General features: G+C 40.5%; 2 protein-coding genes across 3 annotated transcripts in view; one reads left to right on the top strand and one right to left on the bottom strand.

The window, feature by feature from the left end:
* Positions 1-8,877, top strand: part of chrm2a (cholinergic receptor, muscarinic 2a) — a 62,985-nt gene extending 54,108 nt beyond the window's left edge. For both annotated transcript variants that reach the window (XM_020616741.1, XM_020616740.1), the window contains one exon: positions 5,839-8,877. In XM_020616741.1, the coding sequence (XP_020472397.1) occupies positions 5,880-7,388 (1,509 nt within the window). In that variant the 5' untranslated portion in view covers positions 5,839-5,879 and the 3' untranslated portion in view covers positions 7,389-8,877. The remainder of the gene's footprint in view (positions 1-5,838) is intronic.
* A 7,551-nt stretch (positions 8,878-16,428) lies between these two features.
* Positions 16,429-17,733, bottom strand: part of ptn (pleiotrophin) — a 46,006-nt gene continuing 44,701 nt past the window's right edge. The window contains exon 5 of the mRNA XM_020616742.1: positions 16,429-16,867. Within this exon, the coding sequence (XP_020472398.1) occupies positions 16,812-16,867 (56 nt within the window). The 3' untranslated portion in view covers positions 16,429-16,811. The remainder of the gene's footprint in view (positions 16,868-17,733) is intronic.

Below are 17,733 nucleotides of genomic sequence, written 5' to 3'. Positions count from 1 at the left end.
AGCAGTGAATCCATGTCTTGCAGAGAAAAGAGTGACCTTCCACAGAGTAGGTAGAACAGGAAACCCTGTCCTTAAGCCAGAACTGGGAGGAGAGCTAGCATGGGAGGCTGGGTGATACCAGCTGGCTGGCTTTGTCTCTGTGCACTAGCATGCTTTGAAAACAATACCTGGACTGATCTAGAGGTGCTAGCCTGCAAAACTGACTTCTTCAGAGGGTATCTGTGCTTTTTGATGGGAGGTCTACAGAGACCAGGAGAGATGCTCAGACATTTAGGATAGGCTTTTACTAGATTCACTTGTCTTTGAATTTGAAAGGGGTTGTTCTGACCTGGATGGATCCCAGTGGGGTATTCTCTTTGGATTTTTGCCCCTGGGTCTCTTCTCAGGTCAAGATAAGAATAATTGTACCAGGTACTGTATGTTGGAGGAATTACAAATCTTTTCTAGGCAGCAGACATGCAAAGGTCACCCAGGTAGAGGTGGAGGATGTCTGACCTACTTTGTTTAGCCCGCTGCCATCATGATCCATGGCTAAAGAGGGATAGATATCATGCTTTGATCATTTTCTCTATAAATATTTACACTGACTCTCTAGAGACATCTACCCTTCACAGTCTGATACCACTGAGAACTTGAGGAAATGAATGCAAATTTGTAATGATTCTTCAGCTCAAGATTCAGATCAGAACACAAAGATGCTGTGTTGCTTTGATGGTTATCAGGACCTTTTTCATTTCCTGGCAAACATTTGTATGTGTTTGTGTGACTGTGTTTATGTCAGTCCTTTGTGTGAATGACAACCCAGTTGGAGCATAGTAAACACACACCTGGGATAAAATGAGCTAATATATACCTAAGCAGAAACTTACCCTGATGGTTGAGTCCAAAAGGAGATGTAGGATATTGTCCTATAGTCTTCCACTTTGTTTAACATCACTGATATGAACCAGTTCAAGCCATTCCACTTTATCATGTTACACTGACACATATACATTTACACCATTGACATCTGCTGTATGATTTTTGTCTAAAATAGGGAAGCCTTGGGTTTAGGATGAGCAAATGGAGCACTGACATAAAACTTCCTTATATCAATGAACTGTAATACCAGTGAGAGGAGAACTGAATTACTCTGCACCCCGGTGGACCTGCTAAACTGCAGCAGTGATAGGTTTTGCATTCCAGTCATGCTTCTCTGCAAACAGCAAGTAAATGAAGGACTGACCCTGCACACTACCATGGAGAGGGCCAGCAATGAAAATGCATATAGTCATTGCAAGCAGGTGGCAAAGACCCCGGGCTTTACCTTGGATCAGTACTCAGAGATGGGGAATGGGAATCTGGACACCAGCAGGTAGTCAACTGTATCTGTGGAGTTACACAGCTGCCACATTTGGAAAGAATGCTTTTATATATATATGCTTAAAGCTACATCAACAGAAAGCCAATACCTGTTTATTGTCCCTGACAAAACCAGTGACCTGTGTAAGTAGTCATTTAACTTGAAATAAAAGGCAAAGGAAAAATGCAATAACTTCAGTGCTGTTATTTAGCTTTACCCACTGGACATTTGACCATCCTGGAGTCCACTACAAAAGATAAAGTGGAGACGGAAGTTGTGGAGAAAGGTTGAGGTTGGTCCTTTTTGTGGCCCAAAGCAATTTTCAGCTTCAGTGAGTGAATACCTAAGTCTGAACCAGAACAATATTAAAGCTCATTTATTCACATCCTCGCATGGCAGCAACAGACTAGTTGCACTTTTTTTCTAAACACCAAACAAAAAAGCCAAATGTGGGATTTCAGAATCCTCTGACACATGTTGAACTTCTGAAGTGTGACTCACTGAGGATGTTGAGCATAAGCTGCAGTAAGATGCCAAGCCCAGCTAATGTTTTCTTCAAGTATAATGAGCATGTTATTCCATTAAGAAGGTTGATGCGATAAATGAGAAAAATCTGAATAATGATCTTGGAATAATAATGGAGGTGTCACTCATGTTCTGATTGGGCTCTGTCAGATGCACCGACATACTGAGACTTGCAGGTAAGCTGCATGATTGATAGCTACTGTATGCAAGAGTGCCACTGCTGCTCTCCCCAGGTGATGGCAATTCCACTCATGCTCAGCGGGTTGCTGGAATACCAGCATTTCTGCCAGTCAGTGCTGAACTTTTCTCTTTTGTGTTCAGTATAACTTCCTACTGTATCTTGGGTACATGCTATAAAGCAAAAATTCTACAAGCAAAACTGTAAGACTACACATTGACTGGCTCAAATCAAGCGCAACACTGGCTATCCTTGGAAGCAGAACAGTCTTTTTTGCAGTAGCTTCATACTAACATGGTTCACAGTATGTGGTTGGAAGCTTTAAAACCAAGCCTGGTCTGCCCCCTGAGACCTTTTTTGGAAACCACTGCTGTCCATGTTGCACTGAACAGGATTTGCGCATCTTTAGATATCTTGGCCAAGGGTGCCACTTTCTCTGCATCATGGCAGACATTTTAGGTGTGGGACAAGGCTCATGGCAACTGAAGGTGGACAAAGAGCAGTTAGAGGAGTTAACTGCCTCCACTGTGCTATGACCATCTATACTGATCCACTTCTCTAATCCACTTGTCTCGAGCGAGTCGCAAGTGTGTCCTATTTGTATTGTTGGTGATGTTGAATGTAAATCTGTGGACTTAAACATTTTATGGGGATTAGGCCAGCTTAGCTCCATGTCTAATGCAATGATTAGGGATTTCTGGCACAGCAGATAAGTGAATGTTCACTCGATACTCAGCAACTGTGCTCAACTGTTAAAGACCTTAAGCCAAAATGGCAACGTTTTGGACAAGACAACTCTCCAGATGCAGTTATGTGTCACACATAAAAACTCATTAACTGCGGCTACAATCGGTTTCTCATTGTTAGACCTCATCAGATAGTCAGTGGGCAATGTACTGACACCATCAGGCTTAAGTCAAGTGAGTAACCTACACAGGTTATCATGATATTCTAAAAGTAAACTAAGTTACAAGAATTGAAAAAAACAGAATCTAAAAGAAGAAAAGGTAAAATCTACAACCACAAAGCGATCTTGTGAGAAAACGTGAATCAGCACTCCAGCCTGATGATGCTGATATCAAACTGAGACGTGTTAAGCCACCAAGTACGCCATAAAATTTGACCTACAGTGCTCGAAAAGGCTCCAAGAGTTGCTGCCCATCTCAAGACACGGAGCAGACAAATCATATAACTCCTACTATCAAAGGCCAATGAGGCACAGAGCTGAGCTGCATATAAAGTGGTCTACGGCACAGGCAAATGTTTAAAGTTAAAAGCAAAACTAGTGGTCTACTTGGTGATCAAAAGAATTTTATAGTGCTGAAGCACTATGAGGGAAATTTTTTTAAGTGGAAATAAGAAATAGACCTTTGAAGATAAACTGGCAGCTCCAATTTAGTCAGTTATTCCTTTTTAAAGTTTTTTTTTTATTAAGCTCTTTGTAATATGGACTGTGTGTGGTGTATAATTACACTTTCCCCACTTGTTTTTTATAATACATGTGCTTGTATGTACACAATGGAAGACTGGACCTAAAATGGGTATCAACCTCAGATGTAGGGGCTTGGAAACCAATGCAGAAGAAATGAGAGTATTGTGATTGAACCCACAAGCTAGTCATTAGGCATTATATGGTCTAAAATGGTCTCTATCAAATTGGATAGGCAAGATAAAAGCCTCGAAAAAAGTAAAGCTTTGAGTGTATGAAAAAATAAATACCATGTTGATACAAATGGAGCTACACAAGCTTTGAATTGTCAGCAAATGTATTTTTCCTACATCACATTGATTTCTATCTTGCTAGTTGCAGTTTTTATTTTGTTATCTTTATACTGTAGTCTGGTATTGCAGGTGGTTCAAATCCACTATTTGGAAGCACTGATACAAAATTAGACTTATTTGTCTAATGATAAACAGCCTCTTCCACTGATTAACTTGAAATGAATTGTGCTTGATTTTAACCTTTGTGTCACCATGCTGATGCTATCGTGATATCCTTGTTTGGCTCATTTCCATACTTTTTTAATCAGCCATGTGCATTTATATTGTGCTTTCCCTTGTATTTTTTTTCTTTATGATGAAGCAGGTGTCTAATGGGGAGATGTTATTCATGCTCTGATTATGAAAATATCTGTGCCAGATATCAGTGGTTCTAATTGCCAGTTTAACTGGTGTATATAGAAAATTGTCACCATTAATAGATGAATTGATTTTAGACTGTGGCTAAAAGCTTATGTAGCACAGAAAAGGTCACACTGCCCATTCCAATAGTTATAGATACAACCTCAAATCAGAAAAAGTTAGGATGGTATGTAAAATCTATATTAAAATTGAAAATGCTGATGTGTAAATCATCTGTGTCTGACTCTGGCTCACCCGAGTCAGTACGTAGTTACATCCATTAATGCTGCTTAAAACTGTGCTGTGCCAAAAAGAAGCCCTGTGTCAACAGTGTCCAGCAGTCGACTGCTCTGGGTTCAGAGCCATCTGGGATGGACCATCACACAGTGGAAACGTGCACTGTGGTCAGACCAATCAGTGTTTCAGGTCTGTTTTGGAAGGAATGGACGCCATGTGCTCTGGACCAAAGACAAAAAGGACCATCCAGACTGTTAGCAGCAACCAGTCCAAAAGCCAGGGTCTGTCATGGTCTGGGGTTGTGTCAGTGCCCAGGGCAAAGGTCACTCACACTTCTGTGATGGCTCCATTAATGCTGAACAATACAAAGAGATGTTGGAGCAACATGTGCTGCCTTCAAGATGACATCTGTCCCAGGGACATCCATGATTATTTCAACTAGACAATGCAAACCTCATACTGCACATCACCAAGGCCTGGCTGTGGAGAGAAAGAGGGTGAGTGTTGGACTGACCTGCCTGGAGCCCCGACCTGTCCCCAACAGAGAATGTGTGGCTCATTTTGAAACGTAAATTGTGTCGACAAAGACCCAGGACTGTTGCACCTTAAGACTTGTTTGCAGGAAGAATGGGACAAAATGACACCTGGCACAATGAATCACTTGGTGTCCTCAGTCCCTAAATGTCTTTTAGGTGTTGTGAAAAGGAACGGCAACATCACACCGTGGTGCTTTACTGCCCCAACCTTTTGTGGAATGTGTTGCAGGCATCAGAATTGAAGTGTGTGTTTATTTTGAACAAAGAATAAAATTGATGAGGTGTCACAGCAAATAATGTGCTGCTGTATTGTTTCAATGTCATACAGGGCACAAATGATTTACACATCACTATTTTCAGTTTTAATTTTGATTTTACATCAATACCAACTTTTTCTGATTTTGGGTTGTAGAGATAGAGACATGTATATGTATATTTGGGCCTACCAAATATCAATAGACCATTATACATTAAAATGGCATTGTGCATTATATAGCATACTGAATATATTTTACTGAATGTGTCTGAAACTAACACCTGTATGTTAAATGTTGTGAGGTGCTGCTGATGCTGCACAGTAATCTGGTGTTTGAATTTGAATAACTTTTTGTTTTTAGATGATATATATTGATTAATTCTTTTAAAGGTATTTACCTAAATATTTAACTATACTGACTATATTTTGATACTTAGTTAAATGGAAATGTTTGATAGTTCTTTCTGGGTTGAGGAAAACAAGTATTTATGTACAAGTTAAACCTACTAGCATAATATAACTGTGCTTTACCCATGGCCCTATTATATTTTCCACTCAGAATTCTTCACATGATTAGAAGGCTGAAGCTGACAGTTGTATTTTGCTCCTCTTTACAAATTGTCTCTTTTATTCTCTTTTCTAGGTTCTATCTGAGTAGGAGGTGGCAACAACAGACCAAATGCCATGGATGTATTCAATTTCACCTACTGGAATGCCTCTGAAGGCAACACCACAGACGTTGTGGAAGAGAGCAGAAGTGCCTACAAGACTGTGGAGGTGGTGTTCATCGTGTTGGTGGCCGGTTCGCTCAGTTTGGTTACAGTTATTGGAAATATTTTGGTCATGCTTTCCATCAAAGTTAATAGGAACTTACAGACTGTCAACAACTATTTTTTATTCAGCCTCGCATGTGCTGACCTAATCATCGGACTGTGCTCTATGAACTTGTATACAGTCTACATAGTAATGGGCTACTGGCCTCTGGGGCCGGTGGTGTGCGACCTGTGGTTAGCCTTGGACTATGTTGTCAGTAATGCATCTGTCATGAATCTTCTCATCATAAGCTTTGACAGATACTTCTGTGTGACCAAGCCCCTCAGCTACCCTGTCAAAAGGACCACCAAGATGGCAGGAATGATGATTGCTGCAGCCGGGGTCTTGTCTTTCATCCTGTGGGCCCCTGCCATTCTCTTCTGGCAGTTCATAGTTGGTGGGCGAACAGTACCTGAGAAGGAGTGTTACATCCAGTTCTTCTCTAATGCTGCCGTCACATTTGGCACAGCCATCGCCGCCTTCTACCTGCCTGTCATCATCATGATTCAGCTCTACTGGCAGATCTCAAGAGCAAGCAAGAGCCGTGTGAAGAAGGAAAACCGCAAGCCATCAGGGGCCAACCCGGAACCCCTGTCGCCTGGCCAGAGGGGGAACAACACGCCAAAACCCAACAACAATAACGTACCAGGGGAGGACACCGGACGTTCCCTGAGCCAGAATACTGATGATGGAGTCAACCAGCATGATGGAAAACTGCAGAATGGTAAAGGACCTTCCTCAACAAATGCTGAGGGAGAAATCGAAGGGGATGATGGTGCAAGGGAGAACTGCGCTCATGGAGAAGAGAAGGAAAGCTCCAATGACTCTACATCCTGCAGTGTGGCTGCATCCAACCAGAAGGAGGAGGAGGTGGCACCCTCTGCTGCTAACTCCAGTGCTGAGACAAACCAGCCACTCCCACGTCCAAGAGCCAAGGCAGGGGGCTCCAAGCTGACCTGCATCAAGATCAAGACCAAATCACCCAAGAGTGACTGTTACACACCATCCAATGCCACTGTGGAGATTGTCCCAGCCACAGAGCGGCAGAATCATGTGGCTCGGAAAATTGTGAAGATGACTAAGCAGCCTCCCAACAAGAAGAAGAAGGCAGCACCGTCACGGGAGAAAAAAGTGACCCGCACCATAATGGCCATCCTGGTAGCTTTTGTAGCCACCTGGACTCCTTATAATGTAATGGTGCTTATTAACACCTTCTGCTCCAGCTGCATCCCAAGCACAGTGTGGACTATTGGTTACTGGCTGTGCTACATCAACAGCACCATCAACCCTGCCTGCTACGCTCTGTGCAATGTCACATTTAAAAAGACATTCAAACATCTTCTCCTCTGCCAATATAAAAATATTAGGTCAGGCAGATAAATACGGGCCACTTGGGAAGAGGAGCTGAAGTACGAGTTGCCTGTGTGTGTGTGTGTGTGTGTGCTTGTGTGTGTCAGTGAAAGAGGTTTGTGAGCATGATAACGACTGCAAGAGTATGTTTGAAATTACTTTCCATAATTTGATCACAAGTTTTCCTATTTCTCTTTCAATAACCGGTTGTAGCACTTTACACAAATCCAACTGATGCCAGTTGCATTGAGATGTGTCGTGCAGAAGCAGTGCAGATAAGGAGGGATGTGAAAAATTCAGTGTTATTCAGTCGTACGCTCAGAAATAAGGGTGTGTAAAGCAAGGAGCACTTAGGAGTGACACTGAGCTGATTAAAAAAAAACGACCAAAAAAGAGTGGAGGAAGATCTGCACTGTTCGAGAACGCAAGAAAACTTCTAAATGGGAAAATAGGGCTGACTGAATTTACAAGCTTCTGAAGTTTGAAGTTCAGTGAAGATAACTGTAGATAACTGTACATATCAGTGTATACTCTATTTGTGTGGGCACGTGTGGGTGGGTGTGCTGGCTCAAAGTATGCGTGTGCACCCGTGTGTGTCTGCCTTCTTGTGATCATCATCTTCCTAAAGGGTAAATTGGGGCAGCATGTACAGGTTGCGCCTGACATGTTCACATCAGGGTTGGATGCTGTGGGAACGAGCTGCTGTCAATACACAACAGTGTATATGTGTGTACAACAACATAAATATGTTGCTGTCAAATTTGCACTCTGGTGGAACCAACCAGTGGCCAGAAACAAGTTTATACTTAAAGAGCTGGTTCAGCCACATTACAAAATAAAAGCATTTTCTCATTTACTGAGGTTTAACAACACAAGTGGTTACAGTAGGTTGATTATATTTGACAAGGTTTGAAATATTTGTCCCCAAATTTTAGCCTCTACCCCAAAACATTGGTGAATGTCATTTGGGTTACATTATTTAATCCAGAGTCTTATTTGAAAGCAGATGACAGCAAGAGAGAAATGATTTTTGTAATTTGGGTGACCAACTCTTTATATTTGAAGTACATATATTAATGACCCATATTGTTCCATATGATACAGATATATTTATCCAAAGGATGAAGATATACTCAACTCTAAAATGTGCTTTGAACCAGTTGTTGAGAATGAACCCCCCACTCTGGTTTGAAGGAGCAGTCTGACATTTTGGGAAATATGATTAATCACTTTCTGGTCAAGAATTTAAAGGAAAGATTAATGCCACTCATATTTTTAGATATGAAACTGGGGCCAGGTGACAGTTAGTGATGTGGAAACAGCTCACCTGACTGTGCCAAAAGGTTTAAAACAATCCATCTGGCACCTCTAAACCTTACTAATTAACATGCATCTCGTTTGTTTAATCTGTACAAAAACTGAATAAAATTGGTGGTTTGGTTGTGTGTGAGACAGAAATTTCCTGAAGCGTTGTCATCATTGTGCACTGGCCAAGAAACACAACATGGAGAAACAAAATGTTTTTCCCCATTTTGTACAGATTAAAAAATAAAACTCCCTGAACACAACCTGTCATTTCTCAGAGAGAATTTTAAAAGCTCTAGTAACAACAGGCACCGAGCAACAACAGTTGATTGTTCAGTTCACGCTTTGATTTTCTAGCTGTTTTACCACATCACATCGGCTTCTACGGCTGCTGACAGGATGTCTGATGTTTATTTTATTGTGGCTATTAAAGGTTTTTATGTTTGCTATTCACCACTGCTAGGAAGCCTCCTACTCTGTGAGGGGAACAAGTGGTCGGAGCTCAGAGCTGTGGATTATTACTGCAGGAAGGAAGGCATTGTGCTGTTTTTATTTTTTGTTGTTGTGTGAGGATGAATGGGAGACATCATCTGATCCTACTGATTAGTGGATTGGTGTCACAGCGTGCATGGCACTGTACTGATGATGATTGTGAAGACCTGTGTGTGCGTGTGTGTATGTATGTGTAGCCATGTTTGTGCACTCTGAGAGTGGAGTCTCCTGATCACAGGTTACAGCCTTGTGATTTAAATAAGGGCTATATTTTGAATCTTTACATGTTTTGTAAACCTTGTTTTCTTAATTAAGGTGTGTATTAATTAATTCTATGAAAACCGTGGTTTTCTTATATTAAAAGTAAAAACAGATGTGCTTATTTTAATTTTAAAATATTAGTTTACACTAAGATATGTTCTGTGTATTCATATATGCTATCCATCATTTCACCCTATTAAGAAATTCTCATTTATATTAATTCAGCAGTTGGAGGTGATGAATATGCCATCAGGGGTTGGACTGGTAGGGGGCTTTGCACAAAGTTGCACCTGCAGTGAACAGTTCCTCAAGGCTGTCTCTGTAAAGAGAGATCTGGGACAGATCACCATGAGGCTGATCAGATTATGAGATGATGTAGAACACCTACATCTGAGATTAAAGATCGCCCATTTCATGCTTTCATGCTACATGCCCACTCAATCCTGATCCTGTTATAGTCTCTACCTCATATGAGGTCATAAATGTAATGTAAATACCACATGCACATTCATTAACTTGCTCTTTTCTCTTTTGAGTTTGCATTTCTTTGCTGTCAACCTACAACATTATAAATAATATGGCTCTCCGTACCCTCCCCTGCCAGTTCTTTCTAGCATTTCTCAGGCCCGTTTGTTCCCCGTTGTTCATTCTGATCTGTATTAGTTTTTTTTTTGTCTCCTTCTCTCCAGCTGCCTTTAGTCATTCCCTCCTCGCCTCAGTCGCTCCTTCAGACCACGGACCTCAGACCTCGGACCTCCTCCACTCTGCTTCACCACCACCCTGCAGGTCGATGCACAGTCTTCTACTTACCGTATGTACAATTTCTGTTCCTCTTCAGTACCATCCAACTCGACCAGTACAGGAGTGAGTCCCAGTGTCTGCAGCCCGGTACTCTTCTCATCATCTCCACCATTGACTGTGTTCCCATCCGAAGCTCGACACCCGGTCCCGGTGTTACCCAACTGTTCATTTCTTGGTCACTTGTTTTACACTGTAAATAAACTTGCACTGCTTGCATCGAAGTCAATCACCTGGATCCGTCAATCACCTGGGTCCGTCAATTTTTGTGACTCGCTCACTTCCGTGTTTGAGCCATCCTAACAGGGTCTGTGCTTTTGTTTTCGCTCATTCACCCTTCCGTGTGTGAGCGACTATAACAGAATGAACTCCCGACTCTGGTTTGAAGGAGCAGTCTGACATTTTGGGAAATATGATTAATCACTTTCTGGTCAAGAATTCAAAGGAAAGATTAGTGCCACTCATATTTTAGATATGAAACTGGGGCCAGGTGACAGTTAGTGATGTGGAAACAGCTCACCTGACTGTGCCAAAAGGTTTAAAACAATCCATCTGGCACCTCTAAACCTTGCTAATTAATACGCTTGCTAATTGTTTGTTTAATCTGTACAAAAACTGAATACAATTGGTGGTTTGGTTGTGTGCGAGACAGAAATTTCCTGAAGCGTTGTCAATGTGAGGATGTCACTGCAGCTGGCCAAGAAACACAACATGGAGAAACAAAATGTTTTTCCCCATTTTGTACAGATTAAAAAATAAAACTCCCTGAACACAACCTGTCATTTCTCAGAGAGAATTTTAAAAGCTCTAGTAACAACAGGCACCGAGCAACAACAGTTGATTGTTCAGTTCACGCTTTGATTTTCTAGCTGAGCCGTTATACCACATCACATCAGCTTCTACGGCTGCTGACAGGATATCTGATGTTTATTTTATTGTGGCTATTAAGGTTTTTATGTTTGCTATTCACTGCTAGGAAGCCCCCTACTCTGTGAGGGAAGCAAGTGGTCAGAGCTCAGAGCTGTGGATTATTACTGTGGGAAGGAAGGCATTGTGCTGTTTTTATTTTTTGTTGTGTGAGGATGAATGGGAGACATCATCTGATCCTACTGATTAGTGGATTGGTGTCACAGCGTGCATGGCACTGTACTGATGATGATTGTGAAGACCTGTGTGTGCGTGTGTGTATGTATGTGTAGCCATGTTTGTGCACTCTGAGAGTGGAGTCTCCTGATCACAGGTTACAGCCTTGTGATTTAAATAAGGGCTATATTTTGAATCTTTACATGTTTTGTAAACCTTGTTTTCTTAATTAAGGTGTGTATTAATTAATTCTATGAAAACCGTGGTTTTCTTATATTAAAAGTAAAAACAGATGTGCTTATTTTAATTTTAAAATATTAGTTTACACTAAGATATGTTCTGTGTATTCATATATGCTATCCATCATTTCACCCTATTAAGAAATTCTCATTTATATTAATTCAGCAGTTGGAGGTGATGAATATGCCATCAGGGGTTGGACTGGTAGGGGGCTTTGCACAAAGTTGCACCTGCAGTGAACAGTTCCTCAAGGCTGTCTCTGTAAAGAGAGATCTGGGACAGATCACCATGAGGCTGATCAGATTATGAGATGATGTAGAACACCTACATCTGAGATTAAAGATCGCCCATTAAATGCTTTCATGCTACATGCCCACTCAATCCTGATCCTGTTATAGTCTCTACCTCATATGAGGTCATAAATGTAATGTAAATACCACATGCACATTCATTAACTTGCTCTTTTCTCTTTTGAGTTTGCATTTCTTTGCTGTCAACCTACAACAACATTATAAATACTATGTTAAATTACCAGACATCAGGGAGATGTGTATGCATTTTTAGCATGTGGCTGTAGATCAGGGGAAAACAAGTACTAAGATTCTTTACTGAAATTAAAGTTGCAGCATCACTATGTAAAATTATGTCCTGCATTCAACATTTTACTTTATGCTAATTTGACATATTTGATTTTAGATCTTTTTTGTTTTTTGCAAATGAAGAATTCAAGTGTTTCTGGATTGTAAACAACAGTAGGTAATAAAAGCTTGAATACCTCACCCTCTGCTGCACCAGGATCTGTCTCCTGCAATTCTCGCAGCTTTACAGACCTGAAACAGCACACAGTTCAAAAAAATTCATAATTTTTCAGCAAACACGTCAGAAATTTATCAGTTTGGGATCCTCAAATGAGAATTCTTGTTCCTTTTGTCTGTTTCATATACCTGAATATCTTTAGCTGTGGGTCGGGCATAACAACACATCTGAAGACAGTAAAGTACATGGAGATACATAAGTAGTACTGAAATGTATCATTAGGATTATTTATGCTGAATCTTCAGTGTTTTATTATCGGACTGTTATTACTGATGTTATTACTATGTAAGCAGCATCTAAAGTTACATAAATAACTATTATCATCTAAGCTGGTCATGTTTTATATATACAATATGCAAAATCTACAAATTAGGAACAACTGTCGAAACTGAGATAAGAGCGCTTCACTCCTTGTCTAAAGTAGCATAAAAATAAAAAATAAAAACTAAAGTTAAAGTCCTTAAAGCTTTTTTTTTTATATAGTATACTGTACTATTTGAGTAACTGTATGTTCCACCACTGCTGCACATGCATGAACTGTCCATGCTCATCTATGTGAGCAGCAGGAACTGAGGCATCCATCCAAGTTCAGCATCCACCCATTCGTCACAGTGATAAGTGGAGCCATGTCTGTCTGACATCTGTCACACATCTCAGTGGTCAGTAAAGAGCCTTCCAGAATATCTGATTAATCTTTGCTAAGCTGTCGTTTGAGTGATACCAGCAGAAGAGTAAGTGGCTGGAAGCTCGAGCAGCGGTCTGGGGGTCCCAGTTTGAGCAGCTGCTTGAGTGTTTGATGGAAGGCAATGGCAGTTTATCACCTCCTGGAGCTGGAGGAGGGTGGGTGCATCTAAAAAACAAGTGCTTTCTGCTTTATCTCCTCGTGATGCAACTTCAGCAGCAGGAGCAAAGTTCTCGTTCCTGTTTCACTCCCTCCGCTCTTGTTGCCAAGTTGTTGAACAGATGAGACAACAAAACAGCGTTCTTGTGTCAAGGGTTGTCTTTGTGTTGGAAACGGGGGCCAGTTAGGGCTGTGAGACAACGTGGGCTTATGATAGAATGAGACAGCATGACTCGGTGACAGTGAAAGAGCGGCTGTGCATGGGCGGGAGGAAGCCAGCTGATAGGCCCCGAGAAGTACACTTTAACATAAAAGAAATATACTTGCCTTTGTAGTCATGGTTACTGCAGGGCTTGGGTGGGTGTCAATGACAAAATCCAAAGCTAGAGGATCATGCTGCATTTGGAGCATGTTTGGAGAAGCCACAGCCGTTCTGGGCAGGTCAGCCAAGGGTTTTGACGCAGGAATTTAAGTATCCCAGACCAAAACGTGCCGCTTAGTGTAAACACAATGTGATAGGCCACTGTTTACCATCTCTGCTGCACATTTATTGCCTCTCATTCTCCTGCTGTGCAAACACAATCCATAATTTCTCACTTAGTGGTTATGGAGCACATTTTACAAGTCCATTCAAATGCACATATGCTCACCCACAGGACATATATGTTGATATTCATCTGTCATAAACACTGTCTCTGTTGTAACCAACAGACCATAATGTGCCGTCAGAGCTACCTGGGCTCCTCTTCGTACGGCTTATGTCAAAGGGCTACACTCCTTTTGTGGAGTACATACTGTATGACAAGTAACAGTTATCAGAGAATACTTCAAACTTAAAGTTTCTCTGGCTTCACTCTTGCTGAGAATAATCTCATCAATGTTGTGCAGCCATCCAGAAAGGAAAATGCAGAAGCTTTTACAGCTGCTTTGTGAATTTTATCGAAGACAGAAAGTTTTTATCGTCAGATTGTACAAGAGCAATTTGAAGTGCCTTACCCAGAGTGACATAAATAAATTGCTCTTTTATCCTAAAATCCCTGTTGTATCTCTAGTGTGCCTGTGCTGAAAGTTGTGCTGCAGTTTAAAGAGCATGGTATTCAGCCTTCCTAAACTATTTGTTGTTGTTGTTGAAGATACTGTGTTTCCCAGCTCTGAGCTCCCATTACTGTAATTTACTTTAACAACCACCATCAGATTGCAGAAAAAGTCAACAATCTAAAGTCTACATCTTAACATCCTTGACAACAATGCAGTACACAGTCCGAGCAGTGACATATCTCAGTACCATCCTGCAGGCACAGCGGGCTATTTTTGGTTGATTTTCCATCCAGCATGTGTGTGCAACTGGTGAGTGTGTGTGTGTGTGTGTGTGTGTGTGTGTGTGTTTTGTCATATGGGAAAGTGTGCTTTGCTGTGCAAACCCTGTGTCTGTCATTATATCATGACAAGTGTGTCATTTTTTGAGTGTGTGCGTTACAATTGTGCATGCAGTTTGCTGTGCTGTGTTTTTATTTTTTTTTTTTTTAAATCCTCAGCATGAAGACATCAGATTGGACAAAATATCAGGGAAGATGCGCACAGTGTGTTTGTCTGTTTCTCTGTCATCACTCTTTAAAGTCTTTCACCAACAGGCTTCCAAAGAGAAACCTTTGTCTGGCACTGGAACACCTATAAATACATTATATTGTATATTTTCTTTCACATTTTTTAACCCTGTTTCTTTTATCATTGTAGAAATATAGTATTAAAATTTTGAATATGATCAGTATACAGCCAGTTTTTTTGGTTTAAAATTAGCAATACTACCGTATAAAGATTTGAGTATTGTGGGTTACAACAATGTTTCAAAGAGATTATCATTTGCTAATAAATGGGTTCCTGCTTTGCAAAACAAGTAGCTGTATCCAAACTTTTAAACTTCAGAGCAAGAGATTTCAAAAGTGACTTTTCCTGCCAGAAGGGAAAAATAGAGCAAATGTGGAAACCCAGGAGGAGGACATAAGGTAAAAGTAGTTTCAGTGTGACCCAAAGGCCCGGAGGCTTCATTTTGATTTCACTTGTAAATTTATGATGCTTCACACTCACCTTAGCATCCTAAGGCTGCTCATCTGCTACCTTACTGGACACATTTTATAACTTTTGCAATTTTGACATTCTGGGGAAAATGTGTTTCTTTGCAGAACAACCAAAGTTTTGAGGATGGATTGGAACTTTAAAGGGGTTACGATAATTGTGTATTTGAAACAGTAAGAAAAAACATCAATAGCCTGCTGCAAGTGCTACATGTATATTCTAGAGTTTATTTTTCATTTGCTTATGTGTGTAGTGCTCACTGTGTGTTCACTCACTGTGGCTTGTGGCTTCTCTTGCAATAGGAAAAATAATATATATATATATATAGATAGATAGATATATGATAATACATATATGTAATTCAGAGGCGGTACATTTTAAATGTACATACAGTACACGTGTTTAATAGCAACTATCCAAATGCCCCCCATCCCCAGAAAATCCTTCATTTCTCCTCCTCCCCACTATTATACTTCCTGTACAGTAACAATGGTATTGATTTTTGTTTTGATGCATTCTTGATTGATTCTTTGTTCTGGACAATAATTCTGACTATTACTATAACTGCCCACCTACAACACTGTAATATCAACTGCATTAAGTGGTTACATTGTGCCATATTCTCTCAGAATGAAATTCAAATAAAATTATATGAAATGTGTTTGAATTTTTTGAGTTTTTGACTGACTGCACAAAAGAAACCCTTTGGGAATATTTACTATCTTTTTTTTTTTTTTTTTTACATATATTATATCTGTATTTAAATTTAAAAAAAAACAAAGGGATCATTAAGTCCAACTGAGAACTGCAATATTAAGGACTTTAATTTTTTACATACAGAAGTAAAAATCGTTGGGTTTAAACTGAGGTACAATAGAGCAGCAGTAGAAAACAAATGAAAGAATTACAGTTCGTGTACTTTGCTATGAAAGGTGCTTTGGTCGGCTGAATGTTTGTTTTTAAAGTGCTATATACACAAATTTGATTTGACTTAGTTTGATACTGCAAGGCAAAGCAATGTTAGCAGTTATATTGTTTGTATTTGTTCTACCAAAGGACTACAATTAGGAAAGAAAGGAAAGAATTGGCAGACTACAGGATTACTGTGTATACCATTAGGGCATGATAAGTCTTTTTCTCTAACCATTGAACAATGTTAAGTCAGGGCATGAACCAAAGAGCTTTCAAAATTAGAGTTAGGGTATGCAACAGTAAAACTAATCCTATCCAATTTGTTCTTCAGAAAATAATCCTAGACATAACATCATTAGGTGAGAACACTAGTAAACAAATTTCTATATTCATTATTCATCCCTACCTCTGAGTATTATAACTTCTACTGCAATATACAAGTTGGCTTGGCATCAGGGGCTAGAAAGAAGGAAAAGTAAAACTTGCTGTCACTAAAACTCATATTTCCACTGGTTTTGTCAAAGCTCTATAGGCTCTTACTGTCAACCTACAGGACATGTAAAGAGGAATCCTGATGAAACAGGTCAGTGAGCGTTCTCCCACCCGCTTCTTCCTTCCTCAAACAAACCTCATCAGTCCATTTGGGTGCGCTCTCGCTTCTTGCCTTCCTTCTTTTGCTTCTTTGCATCTGCAAGAACAGAAAAAATAGAGTTACAACACATATTGTTAACTAGGACAACTTTCTCTATTGTCTCCAAACAGTCCTCAGACTGTAATACTGCAATCTACCATATGAGTTTAATTAGGCTTTTTTTTTTTTGCAGGTTTAGGGCTGTGACACTGAAAGCAGTCCATCGTCATGCTCACTCCAGGGAATTGTTTTGGGGGCCTGGTGTGTGCCCAATAAAAAGCAACTTTATCAACTTGCCGCAACAGTGGACTGGTAGCTGGCAGCCATGACAGAAGCCACAGACTATGGCTTCTCTTTCTGCTCTGCAGCCTCTCTGCTCTGCTGAGCAGGAAGAGGGCACAATCTGCAGCAGTTTGCCTAGCTTCTGGCTAGCTGTGTGTTGGACTGTCGATCTGCCAGGGTGTTTGTGTCACTTTGTCTGCGTGTCTGTCGCTGAGTCAGACTGCTTGTACCTTTCTCATTCTCTCAACATACACATGTGTGTTGGGTTACACACTTAAAATGGCATTTGAGACTGATTCATTTGAAGTGAAATGGGAAATGGGCTTTTTTCATCATACTTTTTGACATGTCCCAGGTGAAAATTTATTAGGTATGGCTAAATGTATTTAGCTGCAGTTTCAGGGCCTTGGTTCTGGCAGTAAGGAGGTGTTTGTTTTTTTTACTCTTGTTTTATAACCTCCTTAACTGTTAATTATTAAGAATCTAGTCACAGGGGTTGCAAAGCCAGTGACTTCTGTGCTGGTCCCAAGACCAGATAAAAATAGAGAGGGTTGCATCAGGAAAGGGCGTAAAAACATGCCAAATTTAAACATGCGACTCATCAGTGCGAATTCCGCTGTTGACCTACAGGGTGCTGGCGG

This window comes from Monopterus albus, unplaced genomic scaffold, assembly GCF_001952655.1.
Source record: "Monopterus albus unplaced genomic scaffold, M_albus_1.0 scaffold178.1, whole genome shotgun sequence".
Lineage (NCBI taxonomy): Eukaryota > Metazoa > Chordata > Actinopteri > Synbranchiformes > Synbranchidae > Monopterus > Monopterus albus.
Note: the sequence above shows the minus strand (reverse complement) of the source record. Positions and strands in the feature narration are given on the sequence as shown.